At 36.2% G+C, this 13,346-nt stretch overlaps 1 protein-coding gene across 2 annotated transcripts in view; it reads left to right on the top strand.

The window, feature by feature from the left end:
* Window positions 1–957: 957 nt before the first annotated feature.
* The window catches only part of pard3ba (par-3 family cell polarity regulator beta a), a 176,255-nt gene continuing 163,866 nt past the window's right edge, over window positions 958–13,346 (top strand). For both annotated transcript variants that reach the window (XM_082163761.1, XM_082163760.1), the window contains exon 1: window positions 958–1,410. In XM_082163761.1, the coding sequence (XP_082019887.1) occupies window positions 1,294–1,410 (117 nt within the window). In that variant the 5' untranslated portion in view covers window positions 958–1,293. The remainder of the gene's footprint in view (window positions 1,411–13,346) is intronic.

The following is a 13,346-nucleotide window of genomic DNA, read 5'->3' as shown; positions in this document are numbered from 1 at the left end:
TATACTTTTATACCAAATTTAAACAGTACGTCTTCTGGGGAAGTATCAGGGGAGCAATAAAGAATATGTGCATAATTCATCTAAACTAAGAACATGAATGCTATTTAGAATTCATTCAAACTGTGGGAATAATAAAGCTGTACACTTCACTATCTTCATGTATATGGCTGATGAGAAGGGTGTAGAAGAAGGTTGGAGAGGTCGATAGTGTAATTGGGTCAATGAAACACTAGGGACACACAATAGTCCTTTGATAATAGCCCATTGTCATTGGAATATGTAGTTGCAAAGTAAGGCCTGGGGACTGTGCACTAATATTTCAAACAGGAAGTCAGGAAGTCTTCTTTAATTTAGATGCACTTTGTACTGTAATTTAAACCCACAGGCTAGTCATCAATCTTTTTACTTCATGCAGTGAATATTTCTCAGGGTATCTTTCCTTTTAATAATCAATTTCTGCACAAGTACTACCTTAAAGTCTCTGCTGCAAAATAGCTATTTCCACTGCTGTTTCCTAGGGGAAAAAAAGATTATTCATTTATAAATTATTTATTGCCTATGTTCAATAAATATCTATCTATCTATCTATCTATCTATCTATCTATCTATCTATCTATCTATCTATCTATCTATCTATCTATCTATCTATCTATCTACAGTATCTATCAAAGACAGATAATCCCCTCCAAAAGCTCAAGAATGTAACATATTTCATATCTAATTTTGATTTTTTTTCTTCTATTTTGATTATGCAAATATGGCATTATGAGAGTTTATTCTACTGTCAAGTGAGGAGAAACTCACTCTCTATTTCTATTTTCTCTTCGAATATGTGAGATTCCCTATAACTTTAGTACTTATTCATTCTGTGTCAAGTGAGTCATCCCTCAGTGTAAGTACATCTTCCTCTCTCCGCAAGAGTATTCTAAGGGAACTGAGAGTTTAAAGCTGGCTGTCAATCACGATAGTTATGCACTATCTGCCGCTTCCGGTTTCACTCTGGACTACAGCGCGCGCGAACTCGGGAAAAACACATCAGGACTTTTCTCTGTCTTTCAGGATTGTGTCATTCTCTTCAGAGTGTGGTTTGGGAATGTGGTTGCTGGACGATTATTCCGTTCATGGACTTAATATTGCTTTACTGAAGACTTTATTGGTACATTAAAGAGAAGGAGGAACATCACCTGTTACAGTTGACCAATGACACCTGTTGACTCTTCGGCGCTGGGTTTAAGAGAAACTGTGCTATAAACAAACTACGAGGATATCTGAACGTTTGATGAGCAAGATAAGATGAAAGTCACGGTCAATTTCGGGGAAACGAGGGTTGTCGTCCCGTGTAAAGACAGTTGGATGGTACGGGATTTGATCGATCAAGCCACTCAAAGATACAAGAAGATTGTTGAACAGGTAACGTGTTGTTTTTAAGTTTGAAATCGTAACGCAACCCGATAAATATTAATTTATGAGTCCGACTATTCACTATGGATTGTTTAAATATCCTTACTTTGGCATATTTAATCGGAATTATTTTAAAAACTACACCTGTTGGCGAATCCTACTATGGCGAAGGCCTGGTTCATGAATATTAAAGCCTTCACCATACGGCTGTTCACCGGGTGTGCCCTCAAGCTCATATCACGTGATCTTGAGCTGTCAACACTGCTCTTTTTCAGATTTCTGGTTATTGTTTTAAATATTCATTATCTTTAGACATTCCTGCAGTCTGATACTGTAAAGCTTTGTTCTTCGCCTCAAATATGTAAATATGATCTTTAGGTCTACACAGTAGGCTATATGTCTGGGAAATTGACTTAGATTGTTAGTGTTCTGTTACCAGTGACTTTCTCTTCACTTTTGTTTGGATTTATTACCAGATTTAAAACTCTCTCTCACACACTTTTTTTTATTTAGCCAATATAAATACATGCATACATATTACACACAGTACTGGTCAAAAGTTTGAAAACATTACTATTTTTATTATTTTTTAAAAAGTCTCTTTGCTCATCAAGCCTGCCTTTTTTTTTTTATCAAAATACAGAAAGAAACAGCAATATCATGAAATATTGCAATTTAAAATAATGTTATTCTATTTCAATATACTTTCAAATATAAATTATTTTTGTGATGCAAAGCTGAATTTTCAGCATCATTACTCCAGTCTTTCAGAAATCATCTGTATGTATGTGTGTGTGTGTGTGTGTGTGTGTGTGTGTGTGTGTGCATGCGTGCATTATTTACAATTACTTTGGAGTTTGTTATTTGGAGTATTTGACAGCTTGGTGATTGTTCAGATTGATAATTTATGTGAAAGTGTCATGCATTTATTGTGTTCAAATGTTAGAAGTGCACTTCTAATGGGTCAATTATTGCAATACTCCGATCTTCGAATTGTTAATATCATCATTAACTTATACATAAATAAATATGTCCCAACTATATTCCACTTAAAGGGTTTCTTTGATATCAATACATGCTTATATATATCAGTCCTCACTGAGCAACATCACACTTTAATAGTGCAATGCTTGGTCACTGTTAACTATGCTAGTCCTTTTGTATAGTGCATACAGCTTCTGCAGTAAATGCCAGTTGGAATAAAGCAGGACTTATGTGATGAATACAGCCGTGTCATTAATCGCTCCCTATCTCCAAATGCAGGTGGCAGGCTGTGTTTGATTAGTTTGGCCTGGGCTCTCGGGCTGAGATGGCTGGCTTTATGGGAGGTTTTAGTATGGGGTTTTAGACTGATGGACGTTATCGGCTGAGATTGGCTCAGTCGGATGGGATGGGCCGGTGCCAGGCGTGCTGGGGTAGACGTGGGCGCTTTATCCATTCTGTCAACCCACCTCTCGGGTCTCATGCGTCACTGAAGTATTGAGCCCTTCATCTATGATAGCGGTCCGTGATGCACTTCACCTTGCTTAGACATTGTGCATATTCACGTACAACAAGCAGTTAGTGTTGATGTTAGTTGTAATTTTGAAATGCAAATGTGTCTATGGGTGGATGGATGTTTAATTCACATTTACTTTGAGAGATGAGCTGTTATTAGTTTAAATGGCCGATTTACAATCAACAATGAAAACACATTATGCATTATTAATGAAGACCAGGGTCCTGTTTTGCAAATGTGACAGGATGATTATTCAAATGAGCTTCAGGTTATGATTTTTTGACTGCCCATTTAGATCTACTGCAGTTTTATTGAGGATACACTACATTTGCTGCATTTATGCATTGCAATCAACGATGTACATCTCTGTTGTGTGCACTGATGCAATGGAAACTCTAAATGTTCAAGTTTTAAGTGGTCTGGCTGAAATATGCATGTTTTAAATTCAAATTACAACCTAAGATGTCTACTTTAAAGGGGTGGTTGATTATGATTTCACTTTTCTAACATTAGTTAGTGTGTAATGTTGCTGTTTGAGCATAAACAACATCTGCAAAGTTACAATGCTCAAAGTTCAAAGCGAAAGGAGATATTTTCTTTTAAAGAATTTGCTATTTGGCTGGTAGGGACTATTTATTTTTTTATTTAAATTTTTTTTTAGTGAGAATTTTTTTTATTTTTTTATTTTTTTTTTTATTGAGATAAATGACTCAAAAACATATGATTCCAGCAATTCAGCATACATCAACAATGTTTCACAAGACAAATATCACACCGGCTGGTAGGGACTACACGACATTCCTCCAGGGTTAGTGACATCACCAACCCTAAAATTTACATAAACCCCGCCCCCGGGAACGTGATTTATAGATTATCAAGACAGAATATGCAAATCAATGACTAGAAGATAACTACACATAAGCTACATAAATTCACCAACTAACCATTCAGAAACGTCCTGTTGCTTCTACATGTCACTTCTTCTTGAGTCTCTCCATCATTGTCTGACTCCGGTTTGAACATAAAAGGCTAAAAGTGTTTGAAATTTTCAGTGCATGTGTGAGGTAAAAGGACACGAGCTCTTGAAGCTCCGCCCTCTGTGCCGGGAGCAGCAGCTCATTTGCATTTAAAGGAACAGACATAAAACAGTGCGTTTTTGCTCACCCTCTAAGTAAGTAAGTTAAGTAAGTAAAGTAAGTAAGTTAAGTAAGTAAAGTAAGTAAGTAAGTAAAGTAAGTAAAGTAAGTAAAGTAAGTAAGTTAAGTAAGTTAAGTAAGTAAAGTAAGTAAAGTAAGTAAAGTAAGTAAGTAAAGTAAGTAAAGTAAGTAAAGTAAGTAAGTTAAGTAAGTTAAGTAAGTAAGTAAAGTAAGTAAAGTAAGTAAGTAAAGTAAGTAAAGTAAGTAAGTAAAGTAAGTAAAGTAAGTAAAGTAAGTAAAGTAAGTTAAGTAAGTAAAGTAAGTTAAGTAAGTAAAGTAAGTAAAGTAAGTAAGTTAAGTAAGTTAGTAAAGTAAGTAAAGTAAGTAAAGTAAGTAAAGTAAGTAAAGTAAGTTAAGTAAGTAAGTTAAGTAAGTTAGTAAAGTAAGTAAAGTAAGTAAAGTAAGTTAAGTAAGTAAGTTAAGTAAGTTAAGTAAGTAAGTAAAGTAAGTACTTTACTTACTTACTTTACTTACTTAACTTACTTAACTTACTTACTTAACTAGTAAGTAAGTTAAGTAAGTTAAGTAAGTAAGTAAAGTAAGTAAAGTAAGTAAAGTAAGTAAAGTAAGTTAAGTAAGTTAAGTTAAGTAAGTAAAGTAAGTTAAGTAAGTAAAGTAAGTAAGTAAAGTAAGTAAAGTAAGTTAAGTAAGTTAAGTTAAGTAAGTAAAGTAAGTTAAGTAAGTAAAGTAAGTAAAGTAAGTTAAGTAAGTAAAGTAAGTAAAGTAAGTAAAGTAAGTTAAGTAAGTAAAGTAAGTTTAATTTATAAAGCACATTTACACACAGCGCAAAACTGACCAAAGTGCTGTACAATGAATAACTAAAAAGACAAGTAAACATGCTTTATTAAAATGTCATTACATTTTATAAAAGGTTATAAAGACAACATTTTGTTTTCTTTAGGAAAACTGACGTACTGCACTGGTGAATCGTTTTATATTAAGACCAAGAACGTATGTTAAGAAAATGAAATAAAAAGTACATTTTTGTTTCATCATGTTGATGTTGGACAGAGCTGTTGGAAAAAACTGAAAAAACTCTCCAACACTATTTGACAGAGACAAGATATTTTAAGGAGAGTCTTTAAGTATTCACTTGTCTGTACATAAATGTGTTAAATTGCTGCCTGTTGGAAAACATATCAACATTATCATCATTAAGTTGCTGAGCTATGCTTCTGAAAATATAGTTAGTAGTCTGTCTACCCCCAAAATCAATCCTATAAGAATACTGAATTAAAAGTGTCCGTCCCACTCAGTAATGTTTGCGTGTCCAGCAAGATCTGACTGACTGGTTGAGATTAACTCACATCTGAGGAAAACTGCTTTATTATCCTGCCATAGCCGGGCCGGTGCTAACCTCTGAGGGTTGTTGGAGAGCTGACTTGGCAGGCAGCGCTGCTGAGATCACTACACACGGCACACTTCCAAAAGCACAAAGCCATCGGTGTCAGCCGCCATCCCTACAACAAATTGCCTTGGATTTAAATGTCACAATGGGTATGCAATATCGAGTCCAATAGGACCGTTCCTATATGCTGAATACTGACCCTATTTACTTTCTGAAGGGGTCATACTTTCTGAAATGACATGATATTATTATTTTTATTTTACGATGTTCCTTGAGGTTCACTTGTAATGTTAAAGGGTTTTTTTGCACAAAAAGCAAATGTATATGCAGAAAAACTATTTTCATCCTTCATTCTGACCCTCTGATTGATAGGGAAGCTAAAGATTAATCAACGATCGATTAAAGGTGAACTAAGTAACTTTTTTACCTTAACCGAACAGCTTCGGAGTCATTGGAATAGTTAAATGACATTTTTCGGGTTGAATGGTGGTCGTCTCGCACCCACAACCCCCCCCCCCCCCACGCGCCTGTGAGCCGAAAAAACCACCCTTGCAACTTTGAGCCGCCGGCCGCAGCGTCAGGAAGTATCGCGTGATATCAGGTCTCACGATGTAACGAAATTGCTTTACGGCAAAAAAAATCTGCTAAAATTCTGTCATTATTGCGCTCCCTCACGCTGTTCGAACCCGAATGAAGAAGACGTTTTAAAGAATGTCCCATCTGCTTTGATGTCGTTGATCTACTAGCCTCTGGTATCTGAGAGTCGCCAACGAGTTCTTCGACAGTGTTGTCAAATATCTATTCCGAAGCTGTAGGGGGAGCTCTAGAGAGAAACTGTGAGCAAAAAGCGAGAATACAGCGAAGAAACTGCATAGCCCCAGAGAATGTCTAATAGGAAGAGAATTGGCACTCTCTGGTTACTTCCGGTTTCTGGACTGGCTGCAGTAACACGTCTCTGTCCATGCGGGGGCGCTCACAGGCGAGTGCACTATGGCGCTAAACCAAAATCCACTTTTCTCAGGATATAATTTTTTGTCTAGTAATTTGAATGTTGTATTCGAAAGGAGATGCAAAGAAATTACACATTGCTGGGTGTTAGATTTTTTAGAGTCACTTATTTGCTTTAAAAAGTCTTTTATGTCAATGACGTCATACACATCGTACGACCAGAGATACTGCTTTACGGCAATCCTTCAGTCACTTTGGTGCGCTCTGCACTTTCTTTTCTCTCGAGGCATCGACAACACAGCTGACACAGGTAAATACACGTGCTAGAAGAGTTTTTGTTTTGTTTGTTTTCTGGTCCCGCTTCGGATGCCACGATGCCATCAAGCGGCATCTCTGGTCGTAATCAGTCCTTCACTGACCAATCAGCGTTCATTAGCAGAATGCTAGCGTGTTATGGGCAACAACAACTCAACCTGTAAGAAATCGAAAGGACATAAGTACTCGTTCATTCAATTTTCGACCTATAACCCATGTTGAACTTGCAAAACCTACAATAAAATCTTTACAATAAATCTCTACAATAAGATTTCTCAACAGCAATCGGGTGAAAGAGACAAATTTAGCCGTCTAGCCCCATAGACTCCCATTCAGTCTGCACTCGCCCGCGATCACCTCCAGTGGAATTCTACTGGAACTGCAACCAAGATCGATACAATGGGGCTAATAGGAAGTGCCAAGGCTCTCCGTAGACGGGCTCTAATAGCCCTGCTTTAATTGTCGATAATAATTTAATTGATGAAACTGCATGCGGGCGGCTCATGTGCAAAACACGTGCTGCAAACGTGAGCGAATTGAGCGCGCCACATTTATGTACTCTAAATGTTTTAATATCTTCAAGCTATATGCAAACAAACTATATATATATATATATATATATATATATATATATCCAAACAAGTGATTTTACTGAACAAAAACTTCTTACTTGTGTACTTTACACTTTCCCAGTCATTTTCCCTCAACAAAATAAATATCTTAATTAGAAAAGTGTATTTCTTAGTTTCTGCATGTGCTTACGGGTGACATTATTTCAAATCACGGAACAGTGATCATGGTGATCACGTGATCATGGTGTCATGGTGTCACGTATCTTTGGCACAGTTTGCAGTGCAGGGTGCAATATTAATATTAATAATATAATATTACTATATTAATAACATGTTTTGTCTCTTAGAAACGTACTTTTGACAGTAGTAGTAGCAGCTTGAGTTAGGATGCAGATGTATTTATGTTCATTAACAAAAACTGTAAAAATTGTAACAACCTATTTTTTGTTTGGTAAAATTTTTATATTCTGACTGTTTGAGATTTATTAAAATGAACCATAAGCATACATTTAGCAAGCAAGCATCATGATAACATGATAAGATAAGAATAATGATTTAGATCGTGATAACCACACATAAAGGCTAACACCTCACTACCATGGTAAAATGTATGGCTTCTATTGTATTTATATGAAAAACAGTAGTTCATAACTTTTCATAAGATTGGTCTAATTTGATGCTGAAAAGTAAGACTGATTGCCCCTATAACAGCTTGTTAGTCATACTGGTTCTTACAACACAGTCTTAATTTAATGGCTTTGTTTAAGCAACTGGCTTCAGATTATAAAGTTAAAATGGGTTGCAAATTTTAAGGCAGTTATTAGCCATAATTGATCAATGACTTCAAGATCGAAGCAAATGTAAAATACCACTGTTATTGTGCATTCCATGACTGCGAAATGAAAGTCTTTTGGGTTGCTTTATCAATAAGCTGCATGATTTGAGGTATTGTATCACAAAGTACGTGTTGTGGATGAATTACATGCTGACATTTCATACTTTGCATTAGGGGTTTGTTCAGATAGATTATTAACCCTCAGTATAATGCATGTAGAAATGACTTCTCAGTTTTCATAGATGGAGACGCCGATTACTGTGTGTTTGACATTTGAGACCAAACAACTTCCTGCTGTTTAATCACAGGTAAACGGATCTTGTATTTTCTGGATTTCTCACAGTGTTTTATGGGGGATTTGTGGGAGAAAAAACAAAAAGACAATAAGTCACTGGATAATTCACAATTTAGTTTGTTTAAATTAGAGATGGTGATTCTCCCACGATTCTGAATAGAAGGCAACTAAACAAAATAACATGTAATTTATTAGATGTTCTGACAAAATGCTAAACATATTTAATTTAATTGACTATTATTATTATTATTATTATTATTATTATTTCTAAATCGGTTTAAGATGAATGATTCAATGACTCACTCAAAGTCTTCGTTTCATTTTTTTTCTTTTTTTTCTCGAGCCACTTGAATAAATTACAACCATAAAGATGTAATCGATTGCACTTTATTTGAAGTGTCAAGTTATTTTCAAAAGGTCATTTTGCATGTGCCGAATTATAAACTTTTATTGCAGTAGTTCTGCGATAATTCAAATTATTGTAACACAGGAACAACGGTATGATAGTTTCATAACTATACATGATAACTGCATTCTCTGGATCCGCAAATTTGTATGTTCACTGTGATCATACTTGTCAAAGTTTTAATAGACATAGCTGAATTTAGGAATAAGATCGTGTGGGTGTTTAAATCGAGATCACAAACTTTTAACGATTAATCGTGCAGATCCACGAAATAGTCATAGTTTTCTGTACTCCGTATTTATTTGTTTCGTCTTAACATTTCAAGTTTTTGCTGTGGGAGGCTTTAAATGTCTAAAACGGTTTCTTCCAGTGTTTTCGGGAGCTTGTGTGTGTGTGTGTGTGTGTGTGTGTGTGTGTAAAAGGCACCAGGTGTGTTGTTCATCCAAAGCAAATGTTTCTCAGATGGTTTCATGAAAACAGTCCCTGCAGACATATCTGCCTAAACAGCGGGAACACTTTTCCACACCAGCAGGGTGGACGCAAAACTGCCGCTTCCTGTTGAGACTGAAGCAGAGAAAGCGCCTTCACAAAAAATATCAGTGTGTTAATCTGGGTTGAATTGAGAGAGTCACTGTTTCATTCTGGATGGGGGGGGGAACTGCCTTTTTTCAGTAGTTTGATGGTATCAGCTTCCGTTTTAACATGTTTTCGGAGGGTTGAAACTGCGTTTTTGAACAAATATGGAGGTTTGGATGGGTTTTGGATAGATTGAGCAGTGGTTCTCTTTTGAACTTCAGAATATGTGCTTGTTAGTCTGGCTATCAACAGACCAAACTGTATTTTCTACTGCACAAGAGGCGTGATCAACGGGCATAGTTCAAATGACTCTGTACGCAATTGGATAGTCCTTCAACCAATCAGACCAACGATCCACGAAAACTCCAGGCAGGAAACGTGTCAACAAACGTGTTGGTTTGTAGCATTGATCAGTGAAAAAAACATGAAAGTGAGTGGTATTTACACAAACTCGAGCGATTTGTTTGCTAAACTAAAGAAGCCATTGAGCACCGTCGGGAGCTTAAAAGGAATTGGATTGACGGTCGTGCGAGTGCCAATAGCGCGCCAGGTGGATAAGCCAGGTTATGATTGGTCCACCGCAGATTTGTAACGTTATGTCCATGTATTTACGTAAAAAAATGATATGCATGTACAATTTCCCGGGAATATCAAGATTTTCAATTTCCCGGGAATATCAAGCTAGCAAGGGACAAGCCCTGTTTCCATCTGGTGTTAAGATGCGTTTTTGGTGATGCGGTCACAAGTGATCAGCCAAGAAACATTACTGTTTACACCTGGAAAACAATCTTTCTTCCTCCCCATTGAACTGTGACTTGCTTAACAATGTTGAACAACCTCTTTACGTTTTCAATTTACCCAAGAAGACCTGACAAACTACTTAACAAACCTGTCTGAGATTGATACCAGTTATCTAAAAAGATACAAGAAATAAAACACACTTTCTGTGAAAAAATGTAATCTGAATGTTTATTGTACTAAAATCCTACTGAGTGCGGAAACATGTATTCTTAAATATTAGTTTTTATGTAAACTTTTTTTTATTTTTTTTATTTTCTTTGTTTATTCCCAGGTTTAAATAAAGAGAAAATAAATCATATTTTCAGAATAGCCTCAACGTTTTCTTTAAATATCCTATTGGATCCCGTACATATACTATTTCCACTGGCCAAATCTAAAAAAAATATTACATTTATATTTTGTCAGAAAATAAATATTTATATTTTTCATTAAACAATGAGTTTTTATGATTCAAAGACATATTGTACACATAATTTATTAGACATTTTATTAGGTTTTTCATTTGCATTAATGTAACTTCATGGAAGCTATGAATGTGTACACTTTTGGTGCACAAATATACTAGTTAATAAGACTATCACAGATCATTCACAGTTTTGACCAAACTTTTTCTAGGTTTCTATTCAATATTGCACATGTTGAAGTTCACAATGATAGAACATTTAATGCAGTTTTCACAAAGACCTTCATTGAAATAGACTTTCAGTGTATCGAACTGCAACAGTTTAGTTGTCTGCTGTTTAACATTCAGCGTGATTGCATGATTTTAGCATTTATTGTCACGTGTGTCAACAGTTTAATTGAGGTTTCTGCTGAAAAAAAGGCGTTGACCTGGATCTGTGATGTCATCGTGCATTACTAGTCAAACACGTTCTTTTAGACCATTGTAGTATTTTTTTTCTTCCCCAACCCAAGTAGGAAAGTCGTTCAGCGAGTTTGTTTGGTAATGAGCTGATGGTATTCAAACTATGAAAACGTACCCATCTGACTTATCTTATCTGGTTACATGTGTACACATGATAGTTTGCATTCCCACTGTACATTTTTTTCAAGTTCTCATTCGACATGTAACCTGTCTTGTCAAGGTCAATAAAGGACATTCATTGCAGCCATTTGATATGTTTTGTGAAGTATTACTACAGTTTAAAAAAAATTGTTTCTATATATTATAAAATTAAATGTTTTTGTTGTGATGTCAAAGCTGAATTTTCATCATCCATTACTCTAGTCTTCAGTGTCACATGATCCTTCAGAAATCTTTCGAATATGCTGATTTTCTGCTCAAGAAACATGTATTATTATCAATGTTAAAAACAGTCTTTTGTGCAAGCATGATCATTTATTTCTGGATTCTTCGAATAGAAAGTTTGAATGAACGGCATTCATTTAAAATAGAAATCTTTTGTAACATTATACATATCTTTACTGTCACTTTTAATCAATTTACTGCATCCTTGCTGAATAAACGTATTAATTTCATTCTTTATGAAAAATTTTACTGACCCCAAACTTTTGAACAGTAGTGTATTTTTCTTCATTTTTTTGTAAATAGTTTAAGTTGTCACAGTGTGATTAATAGTAGTGATTCTTGCTGTGTTCCTGGCCTTAAAGCAGTACGGCACTAAAGGCCATGCTGAATAAAAGAAAAATGCCTTTTAGCTGTCAATATATTCATACAACCCGGTCACACATAGGGCCCTATTTTAACGATCTGAAACGCAAGTATCAAGCGCGAAACGCAAGTAACTTTGTGGGCGGGTCTCGCCCGACGCAAATCTAAAATGGGTTGGTCTGAAGTAGCTACATTACTCATAGGTGTGGTTTGGGCGTAACGTGAAATAAACCAATCAGAGCGACATCTCACATTCCCTTTAAGAGCAGGCGCGCTTGTTCCATGGCGGTTTGCTATTATAACGGCGGATTTGCCAGGCGCACGCCAGGAGCGGTTCACAGCCGAGGAGACCGACGTTCTCGTCAGGGCCGTAAAGTGACATTGTATGGGGATGGAGAAACCCACCCAAATTAGCTTCGGTTAAACAGGCGTATAAAAATGTGGGTAAATGTGTAAGCTATATTATGCCTATTTTTTCACATCTTCATGGACACAACGATGATTTTCCTCATGTGTTAATATTTTTCCTTGTAATAATGTATGGTTTTCTAAAAATGAGAACTGCTGTGTCTGTGTTTAGATGAGAGAAGCAAAGTGCATGCACAATGCACACGCTACATTGATTATGGCCAAGAATGCGCCCTTAAAATAGCATGCCACTGACTTTAGACTAGGTTTTTCCTGGTCAGTGGCGGAATTGTTTTCTAAACCTGCAAAATAGCACCAGGGAACGTTTGCGCCGGAACACGCCTCCTCTTTGCGCTTAACCGCCCCCGGGAGCGCAAGTTCATTCCCTAATTTACCGACGTGCGTCTGTGGAGGGAAAAGTCCTCTGTGCGCGGGTGCAAAATAGGAATGATACATGCGTCGGTGTACAAAGTCAATTGCGCTGGGTGCATATGATACGCATGGGTAGGTTTAGGGTAGGTTTAGTAGTGGTGTGGGGTACGTGTGTATTATACATTTGATTATGATTAGTGGTGTGGGGTGCGTGTGTATTACACGCAATAAAGTGCGTATCAAATACACGCAAAAACTGCGTATCATTTGCACGTAAAAACTCGTTTTCGCGTATAAAATTGCACGATAAACCCAATGCGTGCTATAGAGACGCATTTTCATGAGATCAGGCTGATTCATAACATTGCATAGCCATATAGTTAATTCCTTAATGCTCTGTGGATCGTAAATGTCAGTCTGTGCTGTAATGTTGTGAATGTGCTGTAAAATTAAACCTTTCAGCAACAGGAAACACACCTTTTATTGTCATCACTTCCTTAGTTTCCATCCATTCATCCACATGGAAACACAGATGGACATAAAAGCTGCTATTGTTTCCTAATCATGACTAAAGGGCTTTCTGGCTAAACAAATGCGAGTTCTTTCAGCTAGCATGTCAAACGAGGGCATATTTTGCATGTGTTATCTTTTTTTTTGTGATGGAGATGTTCTCAAACGTCAATCAAAAAACAATTATTCTGTGGCTTATCCAATCAGATTTCCACGTCAGAACTATCCTAAATCATTTAATAATTATAAGTAT

Source organism: Leuciscus leuciscus (assembly GCF_965113295.1).
Source record: "Leuciscus leuciscus genome assembly, chromosome: 3".
Lineage (NCBI taxonomy): Eukaryota > Metazoa > Chordata > Actinopteri > Cypriniformes > Leuciscidae > Leuciscus > Leuciscus leuciscus.
This window is presented reverse-complemented; position numbering and strand designations above follow the sequence as displayed.